General features: G+C 37.1%; 1 protein-coding gene across 2 annotated transcripts; it reads left to right on the forward strand.

Annotated features, from left to right (window-relative positions):
- Positions 1-15052: 15052 nt before the first annotated feature.
- On the forward strand, positions 15053-19411 carry LOC143635100 (putative GPI-anchored protein At1g61900). 2 transcript variants are annotated; one of them, XM_077102998.1, is made up of 8 exons: positions 15053-15232; positions 16072-16154; positions 16237-17067; positions 17931-18176; positions 18480-18497; positions 18842-18982; positions 19083-19127; positions 19251-19411. In XM_077102998.1, the coding sequence occupies exons 2-8, from the start codon at positions 16121-16123 to the stop codon at positions 19325-19327; spliced, it is 1392 nt and encodes a 463-aa protein (XP_076959113.1). In that variant the 5' UTR covers positions 15053-15232; positions 16072-16120; the 3' UTR covers positions 19328-19411. The 2 variants fall into 2 exon arrangements, with proteins under 2 accessions (XP_076959113.1, XP_076959114.1); XM_077102999.1 differs by having other exon boundaries at positions 18483-18497.
- Positions 19412-23892: the final 4481 nt, after the last annotated feature.

The following is a 23892-nucleotide window of genomic DNA, read 5'->3' on the forward strand; positions in this document are numbered from 1 at the left end:
TCCTCTGCATATCCCCCAAGGGACCAGAGTATCCCATTCTCAAAAACGCTCCATCACGGAAAGGAGCTACAAACTCTGTCGGACCTTCCCTTGTCTCATTCCCAAATCATAAAGCCGCCCGGATTTGTTCAGAAGAGAACTGAACAATCTGATTGTTGACTGTTGCGCGCATCACCGGGGGCTCGACTCTACAGTCGTATTCCACGGTCTACCAAAAATCCTCAATGTTGGGCAAGGATATTGGCAGAGTTGTTGTAATCGCGTGGAATATCCGCGAGCGTAACAGAAATGTGATGATTTCGCGGAAATCATCAACTCCGCTCGCCTCCGGGTCTAGTGTTATATACATGTTGTGACCCGGAAAGAACTGCCTCTGGTTATCACCTCCGTCATCACCGCCTGCACCACCTGCTCCAGCAACAGCAGCCATATCTGCAACAAACAGGCTAAGTTAGATAAACGTCAAAGCGAATCACAAGTTCGCATGTTACCATTGTCGAAGTTGTGATCTATTCTGTATAGGCGAAGTTAAAGGTGGGGCGAAGTTGGGAAACAACTTCGCTTCAACTTGAACTTCGTCTGATAACTGTTAAGTAAAATGGTCCAGGCGAAGTTAATGATAACTTCGCCTAATCACAACATCGCCTCATAAACTGTTTCAAAATCTATAATCAGGCGAAGTTAAACCTCAGGCGAAGTTACGGATAACTTCGCCTAAACTGTAACTTCGCCGAATTCGAATCGGCAACAGTTAGGATATTCGAACGACGTGTAGATGATGATTTTGGAGATCGAGGACTCCGTAATACATGATTTTATGAAGTTTTAGACGTTCAAGTAGTTTACTATCACGTAATAACTAGTTTGAAATCGGGTGTTTAAGGTTCGAAAGAACGAGGTCGAGAATCGAGTCGAAACGACCGATGATTAACCTCAAAAGACATTGATAATATGATAATCGAACCCTACACACCTTGAATCAAGGATTGGAATCGAAATAAGAACACAGACGCTTTAGATCGATAAGTTCGCTAAGGTTGACAGTAAGTTCGCTGGTTTTTGGAAAATAATAAATCGTTTGACCTTAAAACTTCTTTATATAGGGTCAAAGTTAGTACAGGCGAAGTTATCGATAACTTCGCCTATTCCAGGCGAAGTTATGAACAAGTTCGCCGGTATTTACAAAACAAACCCCTATACTTTGAACAATTTTCAATAAAGTTTTAAAAACATCCTTTAAAGCGTTAAATGATACGATCAAGACCAAGTAACCAGGTATAAAATCAAACAATTACAAAAGTAACAAAATTTTGAAAAATTAAAGTACACGGGATCAAATTTCAGTCTCGACAGGGACTACCATGTTTTAGAAAAGATCCTAACAGGAATCATACTAATTACGTGACTGTCACATAGATCCGTGTTCAGCAGTATTATGACTTAAAGAAACAGGTTGTAAGCAGGTAATATACTCAAAATGGTTTTCATCGTTTCTGTGATACGAGTTAGGTTCAATTAAGCTCAAAACTTAAGTGGGCAACAACTCAGAGATTATGATGCCTCCTATCTATTCTCAAAGCGTATTTGGCTTTCCCCAAGTCACCCCGAATTGACCTCAACCCGTAGTGTCTGATTAAGTAACAATTACTCTTCGATCTTAGACTCTGCTTCCCATTCACCTTCTTGCGTCTTGATTGAGAATCATTAACATTATGAACTCTAGAAATATTTTTTTTTTTTTTAATCTGTATATACACAACTTCAAGTAGAAAACAACTGCAAGTCCCGAATCTGGATCACTGCAGTGTCTTGACACGCTATCTTCACGGGAATCAGAACACTCACGGGCTCGTGTATGACTGGGTAATCGCTTTTCTGCCTATCATTCGGAAAGATATATATGAAGACATGCACAACTCTTAAGGAGTTTCCACATAAAATCGAGTAGATTTAGTTAGTATCACTTCTACTTTTACGCACCATAAAAAGCTACCATGACATACAATGACTGTTCTAAAGTCTTTTAGGCCTTATAACTTCACTAGTTAAGCACACAAAATCAGTATATCTATCACTTTCAAAGGTTGGATCAATTTTCTGTTAACATAGTAAAGAAACTTCTTACGAAGTAGTAGACTTGAAAAATAATTTCATCTCCCGAAAAGAAAAAAAAATTTTTAACTTTAATCGCCCCGACCAAATCAAAGTCTTCAGGGAAACGGCTATCCCGAAGATCCAATGGATCAGCTGGACCGACCACATACTAGTATGTGTCCTTCTAACTAAGTATGATCGACTAATTTTCAGCGAAAGAATGAAAACACATCATAAACCGCCCCGGTCACTTTCAGTCATCTGGTTAATGGCTATCCTCATATTCTACAAGTAGAAATGAGGACCAAACACATCCGAAGACATGTCCTTCAAACTGAAGCAACTGACATAATTCTAAGCGATAGTGACGTTTTTTTTTTTTTTTTTTTTTTTTAACAAACACAAACACACGACATGGTTACTCGGGATTGATCATCCCATTCAGCTCAACAAGGTTTTGAAATCTAGTTTTGTCAAACGCTTTCGTGAACAAGTAAGCGAAATTATCTAACGTGTCAACCTTTTCGAGCACAATCAGTTTCTTCTCAGCACAATCCCGTATAAAATGATGACGAATGTCAATATGTTTAGTTTTACTGTGCTTTACGGGATTGTTAGTTACTGAGATAGCAGCAGTGTTATCAATGCATATAAGAGTAAGTGAGAAATTCGGACCATAATCGCGCAACTGTTGTTGAATCCAAAGAACCTGGGAGCAGCAGTTCGATGCTGCCATGTATTCTGCTTCACAGGTTGAAATTGCGACTGAGGTCTGCTTCTTGCATTGCCACGACACTAGTCTGCCACCAAGAAACTGACATCCACCAGTTGTAGACTTCCGACTCTGATTGCACCCTCCATAATCAGAATCTGTGTAAGCGACTAGCTCCAAATCTCCTCCTCTCGAGTACCACAACCCCAGCTTCGGCTTGCCTTTGAGATACCGCAGTATCCTCTTCGCACCCTTCAAATGAGATTCTTTTGGGTTTGCCTGAAAGCGTGCACAAAGACAAACAGCAAACATTATATCAGGCCTAGAAACAGTTAAGTACATTAAAGAACCTATAATAGCCCGATATTGGGTTGGGTCCACGTCTGCATCGTTTTCTGAATCAGCACCCAATTTGTGATTGACGCAGACTGGAATATCATATGGAGTGCTGTCCTCCATCTTGAAGCGTTTGAGAACATCATGGACATACTTCGTCTGATGAATGAACATCCCGTCTTTCTTCTGATCAACCTGCAATCCTAAAAAGAAAGTTAGTTCACCCATAGCACTCATTTCAAATCTCTTCTTCATGACGGCCTCAAACTCCTGACACATGGCGACCTTTGATGCAGCAAAGATAATGTCGTCCACGTAGACTTGCACCAGCAGAAAGTCGCTACCCTTTCTCTTGAAGAACAATGTGCTATCAATTTTACCTCTTTCAAACTCATTCTCAAGCAAGTAATCTGATAAGGTTGAATACCAGGCACGAGGTGCCTGATGTAGTCCATACAGCGCTTTACTTAGCTTGTACACGTGATCGGGAAAGTCAGGGTCAGGAAAACCCGGAGGTTGCTCAACATACACAACCTCATCGACTTTACCATTTAGGAACGCACTCTTCACATCCAACTGAAAGACTTTCATCTCCTTATGAGCAGCAAATGCCAAAAACAGCCGAATGGCTTCCAATCTTGCCATAGGAGCAAACACCTCATTGTAATCAATCCCCTCTTGCTGATTAAATCCTTTAACAACCAGCCTTGCCTTGTTCCTGATAACAATCCCTTTCTCATCTCTCTTGCATTTGAAGACCCATTTTGTGCCAATCGCATGCATATTCCTTGGTTTTGCAACCAAGTTCCATACTTCCATTTTCTTAAACTGAGCTAACTCTTCTTGCATGGCTTCGACCCATGAGCTGTCCTTAAGAGCCATTTGATAGTTCTTTGGTTCAATCTGGCTGATGAAGCAGGTGTACAAGCATTCGTTGATAATGCCCGTGTCTTTAATGCATGTGAAAACACAGGTGTGCTCATTCAAGCTTTTTCTTGTTTGTACACCGGCGGACAGATCACCTATCACGTTCTCCAAAGGATGATCTTTGTGAATTCTCGTAGTCGGAACCGAACTGACATTCAGATTATCTTCCAAGTTCGAAGATAGCTCATCAATGGGTGATTGATGTTGAGAGTGAAACGGATTAATGAATTCCTCTTCAGTAGAGGTAGCAGGGGTATTGATAGCATTTGACGAGGAAGGCTGACATTCATCATACTGTGGTGGTTGCACCAAAGTGTCTTCCTCATTGCATAACATCTTCGTAGCAATTCTTTCCTCAACTTCTGCAAAATCCAAATAAGGCATGTTAAAAGATTTAAAAAGTCTATCATAGTCGAAAACCCCAGCGGGTCCCGAGCTTGGTTTTGGTGATTTGTAACTTGTGATATCAGTGTTACACACCACCTCAACCTTGTTGTTCGATGTATTAAAGACCCGTCTGTTGGGAGTCCCAACAACGTATCCGACTAAGATTCCTTCGTCGGCTACTTCACCAAATTTAGAATTGGTCTTTAATATCGAACACGGGGACCCGAATGGTTCAAGACCACTCAAGTTGGGCTTTCTCCCATGCATAAGTTCATAACAGGTTTTATTTAATCTTTTAACAGTTAACACTCTATCAAGGATATAACAGGCTGTTGCAACGGCTTCAGCCCAGAACACCACGGGAAGTTTCGAATCAGCCAGCATGGTTCTGGCTCCTTCAATTAAAGTTCTGTTCTTCCTCTCAGCCACTCCATTTTGTTGCGGAGAATACGATGCGCTGTATTGGTGTTCTATCCCCTTCTGTAAGCAGAAGATCTCCATCTCATAGTTCTTGAACTCAGTTCCATTGTCACTCCTGATGAATTTAACCCGTTTCCCCATGATATTCTCAACCTTGGTAATCAAATTCTTTACCATCTGCACTGTTTCATCCTTTGACTTCAGGAAATATACCCAGGAATATCGAGAGAAATCATCAGTGATCACCAAGCAATACGATGTTCCCCCTAGACTTCTTACATTCACGGGACCGAAGAGATCCATGTGAAGTAATTCTAGGGTACTAACAATTGAATTGACCTTCTTGGTGTGATGGGATTTCTTGTGTTGCTTTCCCTTTTCGCATGATAAACATTTGTCTTCAAAGTTGAAATTCTTCAAGGGAACACCCAGCACAAGCCCATTTTTGACAAGGTAGTTCATTTTCCGAAGATGAATGTGCCCCATTCTCCTATGCCACAACTCGGACTCCGATTCAGTTGCTTTTGACAGAAGACACGATTCTTCTGTGGCCATCTCAGTAGACCTCATATCCATGATATACGTATTCTTCACTCTTGGAGCCTTCATAACAATCCAATCCTCTGGTATCTTAAAACCAGGATACAACACAATCGCTTCATTCTTTGTAAAATGTACGGTGTAGTCTTTGTCACAAATCTGCGAAACACTCAGCAGATTGTGCTTCAGTTCTTCAATAAAATTTACTTTCTCCAAAGTCATCTTTCCATTCGACACCGTCCCTATTCCTGTAATCCTTCCACCGCTCTCTCCTGCGAAACTCACTCTTCCTCCTTGAACAGGTTTCAAGTCGTGTAACAATTTCTTGTTACCCGTCATGTGCCGGGAACAGCCGCTATCCACAACCCATTGATTGTTGGCAGCCCTGTTCAACTGTTCCTGCACGATTAAAGCAGATGATTAAAATCTGGGGACCCAAGACCGATTGGTCTTGAGTCGATACATTCCGTACCTTGGTTGTCCAAAGTTAGTATCATAATAATTTCTGTGAGTCCTAACAGGATACCTTCTTGTGGATTGACTATGAGGCCATCCAAACCTTCGTGAATTAAAAGAATTATTACTTAAGGTTTGGTTGTTTGCAGTGAAAAACTGAGATCTATTTCTTTGAAAACCTGGATTAGTCCATTTTCTGAAATTTGATGGGTTTTCATTTTTACCATTATATTGATTACCGTTAGTTCTTTCCTCAGATTTTGAAGTCCTCACACCTCTGAATTTCTGCTTCAGAGGGCAGTCAGCAACAAGGTGTCCTAATTGATTACATCTAAAACAACTCCTGTGTTCAACTTTCTTATCAAAAGTTGTCTTAGATGTTGAGGCTGTATTACTGCCCGTTTGTCTCACATAAGGTGGGACATACGGGTTTAGTGGAGACTTCTTTTCAGGTGTTTTATTTTTCTCTCCACTTTTTGGTAACACTTCCTCTTGTTTTGTCTCACTCGACTCAGAAGACTTGTCTGAGTTAGATGAGACAGGACTCGGAGCAGAAATCTTAACACTAGTAACAGGCTTACTAACTTCTGGTTCTTTAATAGTAACTTGAACTGGAACTGTCTGACCATAGTCAACATCAACAGATTTCTGATTACTAGGGTCATAAGTGTAATTATGATTGAAAGGTGGTGGAACTTCATGATAACCAATTCCTCCCCTTTTTGGGGAACCTTGATCACTAACGAGGTGATCAAGTATAGCGGAGGAATTTCTGAATTGCTCAAGTTTCCTGTTAAGTTCCACCACTTTTACCTGGTGATCAGCTATCTGTTTTTCCCTTTCAGCTATTAGTTTGGTTTTCTCTTCTAGAACTTCATAGCTAAGATCAATCACTTGAATTTTTTCAGCAAGCTTTGCTTTAAGACTTTTAATATCTTTCTCACTAGCTTTAATTTTTACTTTGTAACTATTTTCTCTAGCTTTAGTGAAATGATGATCTTCTTTTAAAGTTTTAAATTGCGCATCCAAACTAACAAACTGATCAGTTATAGTTGTCAGTTGTTCAGACAGATGTTCACACTTAGTACAAGGGAGTTCGGTACTTACCTCGGAGAGCTGGTCTGCCACATCTGCCATGTAAGCTTCATTTTCGCCAGTTCCCTTCTTACTATCTGCAGTTTCGATTTTTGCCAAATTTGCCTGTTCAAATACTTCTTCAACATGCAGATTCCAGTTGTACTCCTCGTTCTGTCTGGAAATCATGGCTCTGTAGTCATTATCACTACCACTCTGCTGTGTAGATCTGTTTTGACTGCGTTCTACACGTTTATTTTTGCCCTCTTTTGCAAAGTGGCCATTCTGCTGACAGTTGTAACAGCGAACCTTCGATTTATCAAACCCTGGCCTCTCACCGACAAACTTCCTGCCAGTCTTCTTCATGAACCTCTTAACCCTTCTGACAATCATAGCCATCTGCCACTGCAGATCCATCTCCTCCAGATCATCAGCATCGATCTGATCATAGTCTTCATCCAAAATTGCAGGATCAACAATCTTACCCTGAATGTAATTCTCATACGAAGCAATAAAAGATGCATAGAGAGCAAACTGCTGTTCAGCAGATTTAACACTCATGGGCATCTTCGAGTAGTTGTTGTTTGAAACACTTGGGGAAAAACTACTCTTGGTCGCTTGAGGTTGAGAAGCATTTGATCCTCCAGCTACAAAGCATACATCACCGTTCATGTTGAGAGATACATGTCCTTCGTGTGTTGAGTTAGCGCCTGACTCTCCCTTAGAGTAATAAGCAGATGATTCAGTTTTTGAACTTGATCCTGAGTTAATCTTTGCACCATACATACCCGGATCTTGAACCTGATCGGTAGGTGTCTCCTTTCGTACCATGTTCAGTTCAAACGTTCTTAGCTTGTTAACTGCTGTCTCCAGGTCATAGTCAGCAAAGTCTTTGTCTTCTCTCATCAACACGGTATACATCTCCCATTTCGGTGGGAGAGCATCAAGAAGCTTTTCAACAATCTCATCTTCTTTGTAAACAATTGAATAGTTGCTGAGTTCAGTCATCAGATGATAATATCTAGTAATGATATCATCAAGTGATTCATTTTTCAGATACTTGAAGACCGAGAATTGGGTTTTTAGAAGTTTAATTTTCGAGGCACGAATTCCCACATTGCCCTCAAACCGGTTCTCAAGTGCTTCCCAAAGCTCTCTAGCAGTTTTATACTTTCGGAAGGTGTGAAGTATCTCTTGTGGAAGAGCCATTGTAATTGCTGCATGAGCTTTGCTTTCGGCCTCATACATTTTCTTCTCTTCTTCTTCCATCTCTTTGTATTTCTTGATCTGATCACGACCCTCATACTCAGCAGTAGGTGGAATGTAACCATCTTGTATGCACACCCACATCTTAGCATCTTGGTACTTGACATATTGTTCAAAACGATCTTTCCACGCTACATAATCAGTTTTCTTAAGCATCTTAGGTGCCTTTGTAGCCGAACCCGCTTCTACTTCCATCTTTACCAGTTCGGTAATGTTTATCGAAGACATCTTTCACAAAACACAAAACTTTCTGAAGATTAGATTTCTGGGTTTTTCGAGGTGTGCGAAGGTGTTATGGGTTGTTTTTGAAGGTGGGAGGTGAGTAGTACACAAAAACTCAGAAAACTCGTCCCGCGAATAGTCGAACGGAACGATTTCTACACCCGCGTGATAATCCCGAACCACACAATCGAGCAAAATCTCTAATACCAATTGTAGGTTCCCAGCCGGATCTACACGAGATATCGCGTTCTACGTAGGTGCGGAATCCCTACGTAAGACGTTACGAGTATAGAGAACGATACGAGCTAACACACGATACGATAATCAAACACACGTTGTATTCCAACCGTAAACACGTGATACTATGATCACCAAATACAAATTCTCTGACCCGAATACACGAATAACAAACTCTTAATTCTTAACTGATAAGCCGTAAACAAATAGCTTATATAGACACGACAACTTCGCCTGGCATGTTCAGGCGAAGTTGTCCCTAACTTCGCTTGTCTAACAAGTTCGCCCATATCAGCGAACTTGTTAGCAACTTCGCTTACATACAAAACTAAAATCTAACTAACATGATTACAGACACTCGACACTGAACTACTGACATCATGCACCAACATGAAGGAACGAGGATCCTTGAGCTTGCTGGCCCATGGACCCTGGTTGAAGGATAGATGATACTTGCTGGAATATCGAGGATCCTTGAGTATGCTAACCCGGGATCCCGGTTGAAGGATGGACGATCCTTGCTGGAAGATGGAGGATCATTGAGCTTGTTGAGCCACGAATCCTGGAGTAGTGAAATCCAGCATCGTTGGCATTAAAGGAGTTTGATCCTCCAGTGGCCTCTTATTCTTCTTGAGATCCTCTATCTCACGTAGGATCTTCTGGTTAGTCCTGTTCTGCTGCTCCATGTATGCCTTAACCTGTGAAAACATAACAGAATCATCATTGTTAGAATTTACCACATAAGTGGCAGTAGTGGTCTTTGAGCTCTAAAAGACTGGAGTTTGTGCCTTGTTTTCAGCAGCGGTGGTCCTCGGTGCTCCCTTGGATGGAAGAGGCATTGGCAGTGAGGCTTTTGATGAGAGAGAAGGTGATGAAGGCATGGTGGTTGAAGCACAGGTTTTTTAAGAGGCCATCGATGATGGTATATGTTAAAAAGGTTGAAATATGATAGAAATTTTCTTGATTATATCACCAATTGCCCCACGGTGGGTGCCAAATTGTTTTGGTCAAAAATCGATTAAGGATAATGTAACCAAATTTATAAGGTGGGGTTTAGTGCTTGTATGGCAATAAAAGTTATGAAACGAATGTAAACAGTAACACAAAGATTTTTTGCGAGGAAAAGCCCTTGATCTTGGTCGGATCGCCGGCACAAAAACCCCCGGGTGATGACAAATCGTCTATCACCAGTTTATTAATCAAAAAGAGTGTTACAAGGGTTAAAGATAATGATCAGTAATACAATGATTTCTATGTGTGTGTGTGTATATTTCTAGAGAGAATTCTGAGTATTGCTTAACGAACGTGAAGTGTGTAACTAGCCAATCATCATCTCAATTATATACAAAAAATAGAAATAACAACCACTCCTATCTTTGCGCCACTCTCCCACTAGCTGCGTTTATGTCTTTTGACCATGTGCTGAATGAGTCTAGTAGCGAGATAATAGGTAGACCAGGTCCCATAGCCGTTATACCTATTAGTCAAAGAACCACTCAAATACAATCGTTAGTAAAACAAGTAATACCGAGGATTATTGATCCTTAGTGTGACATTCGTCAAATTTGAGTCTCGAGTTATATTCGTATTATAAACTTTTATTTTGTAAAACCGTTCAAACATTTTTAGAACCTTATCTATTTATTATATAATATTATAATAGACATCGATCATTAATAAAACCGATGTTTGTCATATTATAGTGACGCTAAGAAAACATAAGGACTTCAAAACGATTTTTCGTAAAGTCGTTATAAGTTTTTACGAACCTCTAAACTTGCTTTAAACTTTGATGAAACTTGAGGGTGGTATTTTGAAAATATATATTATATATATAAACACCTAAACTAAACCTAAACCTAATATTAACACACACATATTCCAGCCGCCTCTCTTTTCTTTCTCTCGAGATTCCGGCAGCCGTCTCTGGCGGCCGGAGCTGCGGTCCGGCGACCCCAACTCAGCCACCCTCTGGTCCGTAACACCACCTCCGATGCACTCCGGCCACCCTGATCCCTCCCCCGTAACTCCGACACACCTCATAACCGATTTTTGGCGACCTCCCCTAGCTCCGGTGAGCCCCTTTCCCCTCTCCCCGCGTTTCCGGCCGCCACCGCCTTGCACCGCAGCTCTCTCCATCTCCTCGTCTCTCTCTATCTCACCGTCTCTCTCTCTACTCTCACACTCTCTCGGCTCTCTCTCTATTTCTCTATCTCTCTCTCTCTCCGTCTCTCATCTCCGGCAGTTTTGTTTTTCGTCTCCGACGACTCGTGAACAATATAATAGGTACAATTTAAATTCGGGTTTTGTCATTATTAATTTTCATGTCGATTGTCGAATTTAAATTAGTAATAAACGGATATATTGTTTGGTTGTATACTTTGAAACGAGTTGGATTGGATATAGTGTTGTTTTGAATTTGGTTATGGGTTTAAATTTAACAACTGTTATTTTGGTTCGGTTGGTTATACACAAGTTGTTGAACTAGAGGTCTCGGGTTCGAGTCTCATCCTAAACCGGTTTTGGTGTTGTTTTTTTTATACTTAACAAATTTCGGTTACTATTGGTACTAATATCATTACACACAAATTATTATTAGTATTTTAAACTTACTAATATATGTATCCATTAATAATAATATTATTTTTATCATTATTATTATAAATATAAAAGTTGTTATTATTATTTAGTAAAATCATATTTTTATTCATAATTATTAGCAATAATATTATTATATTTAATTTGTGAACTCGTTTAGAAACCGAGCCAACATCGAGTATGGCATCGTTATTACTATCAATATTATTTATTACTATTATCATTTTTTATCAACAACATTATAATTAATACCGAGATTTCTATTCTACAACTATTAATATTAGTATTATTCAAAATAATTATTGTTATTATTATTATTTTATATATATATATATATATCTAACATATATTTTTAGAATTATTATTATCATTACTATCTTATCATTAATAATATTGTTGTAACCTTATTATCTATTCATTTTTATAAAACCGAACTCTTAAATTAAGCCCGTCTTCTTTCTATTTTGATATTGGTTTAGTTATTTAAAAGCCCAATAAAATAATAATATTTTATTTTAAATTATCAAATAAGTACGAGTCCCTAATCATTTACAAATTAACAGGTATTCCGATTTACAACCGAACCTCATCGTTCATTGTTTCCAATATAGTTTCTTCATGGTTCCAAGTTCATTAATATATTACATTATTTATGTTTAGCTAAGGTGTTTATCGTTTCAAATCGGATTCGTTCGTTTTGTTCACAAGCTTTCTATATGTCGATCATTTTATTATTTCCCGATTCGTCAATCGAGGTGAGTACTTTCATACCCCTTTTTCCATCTTTCGTTTTGGGGTGACATTTCATACCTATCAAACTAAATGCTTTATTTATTTGAATCTTAAACCCACAAACGTGATTGTATACTTTACTTAAATAATTGCTCGATTTGGTGTTCTATGCTTACATGCTTATTTGCCTATGTGTTTATCGCTTTTGGATGGTGGAACTATAAATCCTAGACCATTTGGCAACCCCTCATGGCAAGGTGTTGTTAACGTAATGCAATTAACGATAACTATTAAATCCTAGACTACTTGGCAACCCCTTGTAGCTAGGTGGTGCTAATGTGTTTAGCAACTGTCTATAAAATCCTAAACTATTTGGCAACCCCTTATAGTTGGGTGTCGCTAACTTCTTAGCGATAACTATTTTATCCAAGTTGTTGCTTTTATTTATCGTTACGTATACAAGTTTTGTGGCTTTTTATTACTATATACTTATATGCTCAAACTTATAAATTGCTCACCAACCTTTGTGTTGACAAACTTTATTTTATGAAATGTTACATATTTGACTTTTGTTGACTTGAGGACTTGACGAAAACGTTACCAAGACTATTAGGATATTAGTAAAACAAACAATATAGTTGTTACTTGTATTCAACTTGTTTGTGTGGACGAGATGTGTTGTGTTATTGATTTGTTGCAATAAAATGAGTTAAATAAATATTGTCACTTTAAATAGTGTCTTGTGTTTTTGGGCAATCGGTTGCACCCCGGCATGTTCCGCCTTTGGTCGGGGTGTGACACTTCGCAACCTGGAACATATCTCTAGGATAAATAATCCACAAGCTACATATGGAAAAAGTATCCTTAGCATAAAATCTATGCCTTAACAAGAACACCCAAGCCAACTCTGAAGCTAACGTGAGTCCGGTTAAGACAACATAGTCTGGTCAGATTGGGGCATCAGAGCTCTCAAAATTTGGAGATTCCGGTAGCCTAATTACAAGAAAGTCGTCGTTCTATTTTTTTTAAAAATGAATACAAATATCGAGATATACATGTAAAATGGGTCTTACACAATATAAAGTGATTGCATTAGAGCATTTCATCTTCAAATCAAAAATTACACTTAAAATCATCACATTTTCTCTCATTTTCAATTAAATAATTCTTTTTTTATATATTTATCATTACATTTTCTCTCTTCTTTACTCACAACCGCTTTAAAAAAAATAACAAAATTTAAAAAATTATAGAAGATGAAAAGTGTTTCTCCAAATCTAACTATGAACAGTAACATTTTCTCTTTCATTCCCTCGCAAGCATTCCAACTACACCCTAAAAAATGGATAACACACCCACATATATGAAGAACGCGTTGGGGTTTCAAGTAAACAACCTGAATTTAAAATAACTGTGAATCAACCCAAAATAAAATCCAACACGCTAAATTACTTATGGATTAAATCATTGCAATTTGAACTAACCTGAAAAATAACTTCCTAAAATGCCTTTGGGTAAAATTTCGATCCGTTTGACATTTTAAGTAAACACTTATTAGAACTTTAGCATTTTCAAAATTAAACTTATATTGTATTTCAAACAAATCATTTGACCCATAGTCAAAATATGCATTTGTTTTTTTAAACGCGTAACTAATATGAACCTTGTGACCCGAACCAACTGCATTGAATTCTAACCAAATATCAATATCTTATGAAATATCAAAAATGTCTTTTGTAGTCAAAATGACCTCTATTAGCTTTGACCCAGTTTGACTAACCCGAAATAACTTGAGTTAACTTTTCTTTGACCCATTTATTTTGACCTGCATACGGCCCCCTTAATCTCCCATAATTACAATCTCTTGGTGATAAACCCCATCACCCCACAGTTATGACACTTCAGGCCATTTTTACAATCGTGTGAGTAGTGGTCGGTCTTTCCAAACTTGAAATAAAGGTTGCTAGGTTGGAACCCAAACAATATTCTGTAGAGTGCTTCTTGTCATATTTCTTGCACAACTCATACTCATCTTCACTGGGTTTCATGTCTTGGACTAACCCCATCAACCAATGTTGTTGAGATCGGACCGGACCGGACCGGACCGGTCGGTCGAACCGGTCCGACCGGTCCGGTTCTTCGCTCGGCTGTTTTGGGAACCGGCCGGTCCGAACCGGTTCATCCGGTCGGACCGGAAAACCGGACCGGTTGAACCGGTTTTCTCTATAATTTTTTTTTTTTTGAAAAATCATTTTTTAGGCTTGACCTGCCATTTTTTGAGCAAATGTGTTCGGCCGGTCTGACCGGTTGAACCGGTAAACCGGTAGGTTATGAAAACATTGCCATCAACTCACTTAGCAGGAGCGGTTCATTTATTCTTCCCAGGTTCTTTAGCAATCACTTCCTCCACATCCACATCATCATACATGATCTCACGAACTTCCACCACATAGTCAAAGGTACTTAGGCCGTTGGCCCTCAAAAAAGCCATAATCTTCTATGACAATCCTTCGACATAGCACCTGTATCCACCAGGCACGAAACCAATCTCATAATCCGGTTAAACTTAGTTGTGTACTCCTTCTTAGTAGAGATGTATAAAAAACCAGTTTTAACCAAACCGACCCAGCAAGCCGGTTCTATCGTTGGTTTCCCTTCTTAATTACCAAACCGGTTATAAAACCGAATTAGTTATGGATTTCAACCTTTAAAAACTCCCATTTAAGTAGACAACCTGAATAAAAAATAACTGTGAATTAACCCAAAATAAAATCCAAAACACTAAATCTAAATTACTTATGGATTAAATCATTGCAATTTGAACCAACTTGAAAACTAAATTCCTAAAATAGCTTTAGGTAACAAAAACGGGCCGTCAGAAGGCCCAAGAAAACGCAAACCGGGGGGCATGAACAAAAAGTCCACAAAATACACCTGCTACTAGTCTCCACCCTTTGTTTCTCTCACACACACTCCCCAGTCATCAATTCACCTTTTTCTCACTCTAAAACACACACACAACCCAACCTAGGGTTCTTTCATTTCTTCTCACTAAAAAATGCTCTATAATAATAATATCTTCTTCTTCTACTAGCACACATCATCCCAATCACAACATATACTCTGTGCTTAGATGACAGACAAGGATCTGGATTATTATTATTATACTCACCTGTACCGTACACTCTGCAATCATCTTCAGATCACACTTCTTCCGATCAAAACCTTCAGGTATGTGCCTGCACCTTACATGTTATTCCTTTTCAATATATATGCTTATGGTTATGATTTTAGGTTTTCTTTGGCTTTTAGTGTTTTAGGTTTTCGTTAATTATTCGCCACCAATAGATACAATTACCGAAGTTACTTTTGATAAAATCCATGGATAGGATTAGGATATATACTTTACCATAAGCTATTGAACGTAGGGGTGCAAGATAGGCAAGCCCAGCCCGAGCTTTACTAGGCTCGCTTAAATTACACATAGCTCCACTTGTGAGTAGTTTTTCAAGATCGGGCCCGGCTAGTTTACTGTTTATTAATATGTTTTATTTCATGCTCTCCAGCCTGATGAGTTGGAGTTCAAAAACTGTATGACCTCTTCTGAATCTTTCAAGTAATTATAATATATATAACACAAGTGGTAGTAATAAAGTATATATTAATGGATTTACTGAAGACGTTGTGGACAGTCAATTGAATTGATGTTCATTTTCAAATTTAAGTAAGTAATCTGATTCTTAATATAAGGATATTTTGTATTTAAAGGATACATGGTATGTAATGAGTTGGTTTATTCAGAATAAGTAGTTGTAGATAATGAGAAGCCTTCATGTTTTAGGTTGTCATATTCACCCTGTTTAATAAGTGGGCCGTGCTCTGGTTAACATGTTTAACCAGTTTGATCAAACAGGTCGAACCAGAGTGTCAACTTGTTTACGAATCATTTTAACTCATTTATATCATCTTCAATCTACTTAGCACTTATACATATAACTTGATTACAACCTGCATACATGTTAACTCATTTAGATAATTCGGTTTGACTCATTTGTATTTTTCATTGACAGGGCTAAATCGTTTATGCAGTATCCATGTTCCCAGAAGGCTAGTTAATCTATGGATTCTGTTAAAGCAGCCACACTTCTCGAGGGTATCTTAATTATAATAATAAATTTTTATTTCATGATTTTTCATAATTATTCAACTCCTAAGATAAGTTATTCTAATTGCAGGTTCATTGTGTTTTCACATCTTTCTTTTCACAGTCTTATTATCATATTCCCCAAATGTAATTTCTAAGAACCTTCCACCCCCTTCTCAACTAGTTAGCCTTCCCAGTTCTGGAATCTTCCAACCTATAGAAATCTCCCCATCAGTTTTACCAAATTACCCCTATCTTGGGAGGGTATTGCCACCAATGTACCCTTACTTCCCAAAAACATACAAACCGGTATTAACAGGTCGATGCCCGTTCAACTTCTCGTCTATTTCAAACATCATGGAAAAAACCGCAGCCGACTGTTCTGTACTTTTAGCCTCATATGTCGAAAACGTGATATGCTGTCCACAATTCGCTAGTTCACTTCACATATTCCAAGGGCATTTTAGTCAAAACACTGATAGTTTAGTTTTACAAAACACCACAACCGCTGATGACTGCTTTAAAGATATTGTGGAAGTTTTAGCCAGCAAAGGCGCGTACAACTCGATCCTGTTAATGTGTTCTTATAAATCGTCAAATTTAACGGGCGGTTCGTGCCCCATTAAGGATATTAGTACGTTTGAGAAAACGGTCAACACGAGTAAGTTATTAGATGCGTGTAGCGTGATCGACCCGCTTAAAGAATGTTGCAGATCGGTTTGTCAACCCGCGATTATGGAAGCTGCGTTTCAAATATCGTCATCGGAAACTATAGTTGATAAAAGTATGAACACGGGTTTATCTAATGTTGATGTGTTGAATGATTGCAAAGGGGTTGTGTTTTCTTGGCTTGCAAGAAAACTTCCATCAGATGCTGCGGATACTTCTTTCAGAATATTATCTGCTTGCAAAGTTAACAAAGGTATAGCTATAGTCTAGTGGCGAGCATGGGTTGGTTCGGTTCGTTTATCGGCTTAAACCGAGTTATAACCATAACTTCGGTTATTGAAAAATCATAATCGATTGGTTTCGGTTAAGCCCATTTCCAAAGTGTGGTTCGGTTAAATCGGTTGCTGAAGTTTTGAAGTTGTGGTCATTTTTCCTTCGGTTAAATTGGTTTTTGTTTTGTTAATTTGTTTTTTTGGCTGGTTAAATTGGTTATTTGTACGTGTGTGCATATATTGTAAGAATTTATTTTTCTAGGGGTGTAAACAAGCCGATCCGATCCTAAGCACGGCTCGTTTCGAGTTCTATTTTTAAAGCTCGAGCTCGGCTTGTTTCGAGTTTTATTTTTAAAGCTCGAGCTCGGCTTGTTTATTTTTATATAGCAATAATAATAAAAGAAAATATTTGATATGTTAAATAGAAATAATAGGTTCGTTTAGGCGCGCGAGCCAGCTTGATCTAGATAAATGATGCTCGAGCTTAGGCTCGTTTTCTGAACAAGCTTAGTTTTAGGCTCGAGCTCGTTTAAGTTTGGCTCAATTTGGTTTTGTTTTGATTTGAGCTTTTAATGAGCTGATCTCGAGTAGTTCATTAACGACTTGGCTCGTTTAAACCCCTATAATACACAAACGTGTATGCATATATATCAGTCTAGTTTTTTCGGTTGCATAAGTACATATAACCAAAACCGAACCATCATAATCGGTTACTAAAAATACCTACATAATCACTGTTTTCTCAACTGGTTCTACTCAACCCAAATTTACAAATTGTTTGGTTGTTTACCCAAGAGAGAATATAATTTCTGACCGTGTGTTTATTAATGCGTATGGGATGCAGTTTGCCCATTGGAAATGAAGGAGCCGGTTGGTGTAATAAAGGCTTGTAAGAATGTGGCTGCACCAAGTCCTTCATGTTGTAGCTCATTAAATTCATACATCGCGGGAGTACAAAGGCAGATGCTGATTACAAATAAACAAGCAATACTTTGTGCATCGTTTTTGGGGTCAATGCTACGGAAAGGTGGAGTGCTAGATGACGTTTATGAACTTTGTGATGTTGACTTGAAAGATTTTAGTCTCCAAGGTAAATTAGTTTTTTTTCGAACGGGTTGAGTTACGGGTCAATACGGGCCGGGTCCACCTGCAAACACTTTTTACCTAGTTTTTGAAACTTCTGTAATATTTGCTAAAAGTAAATTTAACTTTTATGAATTTGAATATTTGACCTCTTCAAATTGTAGGTAAATAAATTGAAATTCTCATTGCTATTGTTATTGTTATTGTTATTATTATTATTGTTGTTGTTGCTGTTGTTATTGTTATTATTTTATAATGTTTCTGATATTTGTTTTTATTTTTGTATGCAATATGGTTTCTGGGGCTGAAGTAGCTTCTGGAGGTGAAGGTATATTTTCTATGATTTCTGTAAGCAAGTTATAAGAGGTTTATGGTCCGTTTTGGGCGGTTTCAATGAAAACACAGGGTTGGCTTGGTTGGTTGTGTCGATGAAAACGATTTGGTTTGATGGTTAAAATTATTAGTTTGTATCAAAATATTTAAAATTGTTAAAGATGGGTGGGGCATAATTATTATACAGCACGTAACCACACAAACCATAACTGTAAACCGTGAATCGAACTGTATAAATCTTAATCCGGTCAAACGAACCTATTCGTATAATTTTGGACGGAATAATCGGTTTAAATGGTTTACAGCTTTTATTAATTTATGATTTGGATATGCCTGCAGGGTGTCTACTTAGAAGTTTGCCTGCGGATGTGGGGTATGATAATTCAAGCGGGTTCAGTTTCACGTGTGATTTAAGCGACAATATTGCGGCTCCATGGCCTTCATCATCATCTATGACATCCTTCTCTCTTTGTGCTCCTGGTAATCAGTTTGACTTTTGAAATTTTTTACGCAACCTGTTTTGACTTTATTTTATATGTTTGATTTTTGTTACTTTATTTTATATGTTTGATTTTTGTAGAGATGTCATTGCCTGCACTACCGACGTCGGATACGGTATACCATGGTGTGTGTTTTTCCTTAAATAAAAAATCTTTTGAATGTTTTTATAATTTATTATTATTATTATTAATATTCTATATATATATTTTTAAATTTTTTTGAAGTGAATATTAATGTGTATTTGCAGGCTGCAATGGGTGGTTTTTGGATGTCTTCATGACTGTGGTTGTGCTTTTTGTAGTTCATTTGAACGATTTGTTGTAAGTGTGTTTTGAGTTAGAGACAGTTGGCAGAGTACGTGTATATTTTCAGAGTGGTTTTCAATGTATAGTGTATCCATTTATTATTATTATTATTATTATTATAGCCCTGCTTGCGGTGCGCACATATGATGTATATATGTGTGAACCCTCGGGTGGGCAAAAGTGAAATTGCACTAATTTTGACGTTATTTTACTAATCTCGTGAAAATAACGTTAAAAGTGACGGACGGTTAATCAGGCATCATGTAGTGGCGTTGATAGCCGAAAGACAAGGGTACATGCACCGATCAGCCGGTGTCCCGATGATTGAGTGCTATGTGCCTTATGTCCAAGGCTTGATGCAAAACTACTATCGAGCCGGGGGTCTCACCGGAAGCAGCCTCTCTATCCTTATGGGGTAGAGGTAAGGCTGTCTACATCTTACCCTCCTCAGACCCTACTATAGCTTTGCTATTGGTGGGATATACTGAGTACGATGATGATGATGATTATTATTTACTTATTTTGTATAAGAAAGTTAAAACTTAATAGAAGTTTAATCAAGATCATGTTATTTAGCAAGTGAAAACCCGAACCAGTTTTAATTCAAGGAGTCAAGGTTGAAGCTGGTTGTAATAAAATTTGAGCCGCTTGTTTCAGCATTTTTAGCTAGGCAAGAAACCAGAGGCGGATTTAGGTACCGGGTGTGGTTTCACGGGAACCCACTGAGTTTCGTATTTTATATAGAACGCCTAGATAAAATATGAAAGTGAACCCACATATAAATTGTGAGTGAAACCATATACAAATTGGAACTATGGTCTGGTGGTAAACTACAAGTCTTTCTATTGTGGAAACCATGGTTCGATTCTCTCTCAAAGCAGGGTTTTTATTTTAATTTTTTTAACTGGTAACAGCATTAATTAGGCTTGTGATGCACCACATAATATCCTCAATTAATTTCTAGGCAACAGGTTTTTTCATTTTTCATTTTGATTAGGTTTCTTTATGTTTATATGCTTATAGGCCATTTTTGATATAATAAAGGCAATGAAAGTTATGAAGAATATTGTTCCAACCCCTGGTTTCCTCAATTGATTTCTAGGAGCAAATTGGTCTAATCACACAATCACAAATGATGTTAGTGTAAAATGGTCAAATATTGTAAAATTCTCATATAATTCATAATTGTCTTTCTTGAGTTAATATAGTCACGCTGCTATCATCAAGCGTGTAACTAATAGATTTATATTTGATCATGGCTTTTTAGAACGGCATTTAATGCACACAATTTAGTTACACACATGGTTGTAACTTATAAATTTATAATCCATATCTTTTACACACATCTTTTAGGCCCTGCTTGCGGTGCGCGCATATAATGTATATATGTGTGAACCCTCGGGTGGACAAAAGTAAAATTGCACTAATTTTGACGTTATTTTACTAATCTCGTGAAAATAACGTTAAAGGTGGCGGAAGGTTAATCAGGCATCATGTGGCGGCGTAGATGGCCGAAAGACAAGGGCACATGCACCGATCAGCCGGTGTCCCGATGATTGAGTGCTATGTGCCTTATGTCCAAGGCTTGATGCAAAACTACTATCGAGCCGGGGGTCTCACCGGAAGCAGCCTCTCTATACCTATGGGATAGAGGTAAGGCTGTCTACATCTTACCCTCCTCAGACCCTACCATAGCATTGCTATTGGTGGGATATACTGAGTACGATGATGATGATGATGATCTTTTAGGTTTAGTAGCCTTAGTTTTAAAATATTCATTGCTAGACTAACATATATGAATTTTATTGATTAACTGATGAAAAAAACTTGAATATTTAGCTTTGAGTCAAGGTCCATAGAATGAATCGTCCGCCAGTCAAGGCTGAGGAGGCGTTTGCGCAAGCCGAACCGATTTAAGTAGAGGTCCATGATCATACTTTATAAATTGACATCTTTAACTGTTTTTTATCACGTTTGTTAATATCCAATCAGTTTGTAAAATTATTTGGGTGAACATGTTTGTTAAGTTTGACTAATGTTAATTCCGAAAACCTGACTGGGACGGTAATAAAACTAGTTTCTAATGACGATGCTTGTTTATAGTTATTGTACCGTATATTTATTATGTGAACTGACCCGAATCATCAAACCGACTCAAACCTTCGAGCTAGACCGAATAGTGAACCCACTGGAAAATATTCCAAGATCCGCCACTGCAAGAAACTAAGCTTTTATATCTTAAGTGAACATGGCCCTTACGAGTTGACTATTTCGCGATTTAAAAATAGAAGTCCAACAGGGTATGAATATAAAATACATTAAGATCGTTGCTACTAAAGCCTATCAGTTCATAAGTTATTATCAACTCAGGTTTTTATACGAGAGGCTACTTTCAACTTTAATTTAGCATGAACATCATTCAACAACACTGGAGATCATAATCTCCGTGATTGACGTAGCTCCAAACTAACTGCAGAAGGGAGAAGGCGAATAATCCCATGTGATTACGGGGGCTGTTTTATATTGTTTGTTCTAATATTTATTTATTTTTTGAATTTATAATTTTTTATTGTATGAAAGTTAATAATATACTTATGGTTTGATGATAAATTGTTTCATAAATAAATGAGATGTTATAACCCGGTTTAAAAGTTATAGGGTTTTGATGAGACCTAAGACCCGTTTATATTTTTTACTATAAAATTGGTTTTTTAATTATAAATAATATTTATGAAAGTTAATAATATACTTATGGTTTGATGAGACCTAAAACCCGTTTATTTATGAAAATTGGTTTTTTATACACGTTTTTGATCGATCGATGGGGCTAAGTTTCATTAGAGTTGTTTTCCATCCACAAAGAAATTACCTTGTAAACATCTATTTTTTAATTATTATTTATTTTAGACAATTTCTTAATATGAATGTAAAACTTGGATTAATTAAACTTATTTATAATTAATTTAGGTGTTACAGACTAGAATTGCACAGTTATCTATTTAATATATCATTTTTTCAAAATAATTGTTATGCAATTTGTTAATTTATCAACTAACAGCTTCCAAGTACTCAGAGTATGTTGATAAAAGTTTTTCAATTGTGAAGCCTGGGAAAATTTGAGAAAAAAAAAAAGAAAATTCACGACTTCATTAGATCTAAATTTATTTTCCAATAAAGTTCTTAACAGAAAGAAGGTTTTGATTTCTATTGAGCGACTTATGTTCATATAATCAACTATAGCAGTAGAGTGTGCTTATGTTTTCTTTTCTTGAATTATTAAATTAGGATTGTATTTGTAAAATACATAATTGTATAGAAATATCATGAAGTTTGATCTTAATGAATCAAACTAATAAGTTATTTATTGCAATGTGAGCCAGGTTTTATTAATATGGAGTTTTCTGCATCATCGTGATTGTTGGTTGGGCTTCAAGTCAGTTTTTCAAGGCATTCTACTTTCTTTTGAGGGGTAAATGAGTAATTTTATTTTCCACACATAATATTTTATATATGGATTTGCAAAGACATAAGTTGTAATTTGTTTTGATTGGTTTGATGTATATTTGCAGGGAAGAATTCTACTGTCTCTGTTGTATTGGAGCATTGATTCATCTGGGTATTGCTTTTGATTAATTCAACTATGGCTTATGCAACTAAGTTGACCATCACATTCATCTTGATAAATTTTTTTCGCATCGTATGTTTCATAGTTCACGAGTCATTGGCCAAAATGGGTATTTCATAGTTCACGAGTCAAAGCAAACCAGTATGTTTGATTGAACAAGTGATGCATTTATAAAGTCAAAACAAGTTGGGTGTGTTTGATTGAACAACTTATGTATTTATAAAGATAAATAATTCATTTATTATAAATGCGAATTGTGATAAGAAAGTAGAATCTACCTAGGAAGTTATAGTGAATTGGTAAATTGTCATTAGGTTTATTTTAGACAAATAAAATTTTTTAACTTACATTGTTATTGTATATTTGAGTAGGAACATACACAAGTTTCTTAAAGTTAGTTTATGTTTTTATTAGTATTTTAACCTTCATGGCTAATGAAAATCAGAGTCTATTATGTATCAGGGATTATTTTGAACAAGATAAAAACAAAGAACTGGACAATTAGAAGATGAACAATTGAAACAACGGGTTAAAAAGTCAAAAAAGTGATAATTTTGTTTTTAAGATTCATGAACATTATATGAATTTAGCATGTTAATTTTTCAACCTGTGTAGCATACGGGTTTGTAACCTAGTACTAAATATATATGAAAACCGGAAAGAACACTATTAGCTTTTGGGTGAAATATATAAATACAGATACATTTGTGATTCACAAGGGCTATCTTTCTATTCTTTCTACAAGAACGAACATTCAATCAACCGCTCCTTTCTCTCTCTCTCTCTGTGACTGTCTACTAGTATTTATATATTTATTTATTTATTTGTTGATGCTGAAATCTATCACATCATCACACTCATTTCAATCCTATATTTCAGTAAGTTTCTTCCTTTATTTTTATCTTAATTAATTAACCGTCAAAATTCATCTTAATCGCTCGATTGCTGAAAGAAATATT

The sequence above is a fragment of the Bidens hawaiensis genome, unplaced genomic scaffold (assembly GCF_021521415.1).
Source record: "Bidens hawaiensis isolate Kalapana, Puna unplaced genomic scaffold, B.hawaiensis_p1.1 tig00007410_1, whole genome shotgun sequence".
NCBI lineage: Eukaryota > Viridiplantae > Streptophyta > Magnoliopsida > Asterales > Asteraceae > Bidens > Bidens hawaiensis.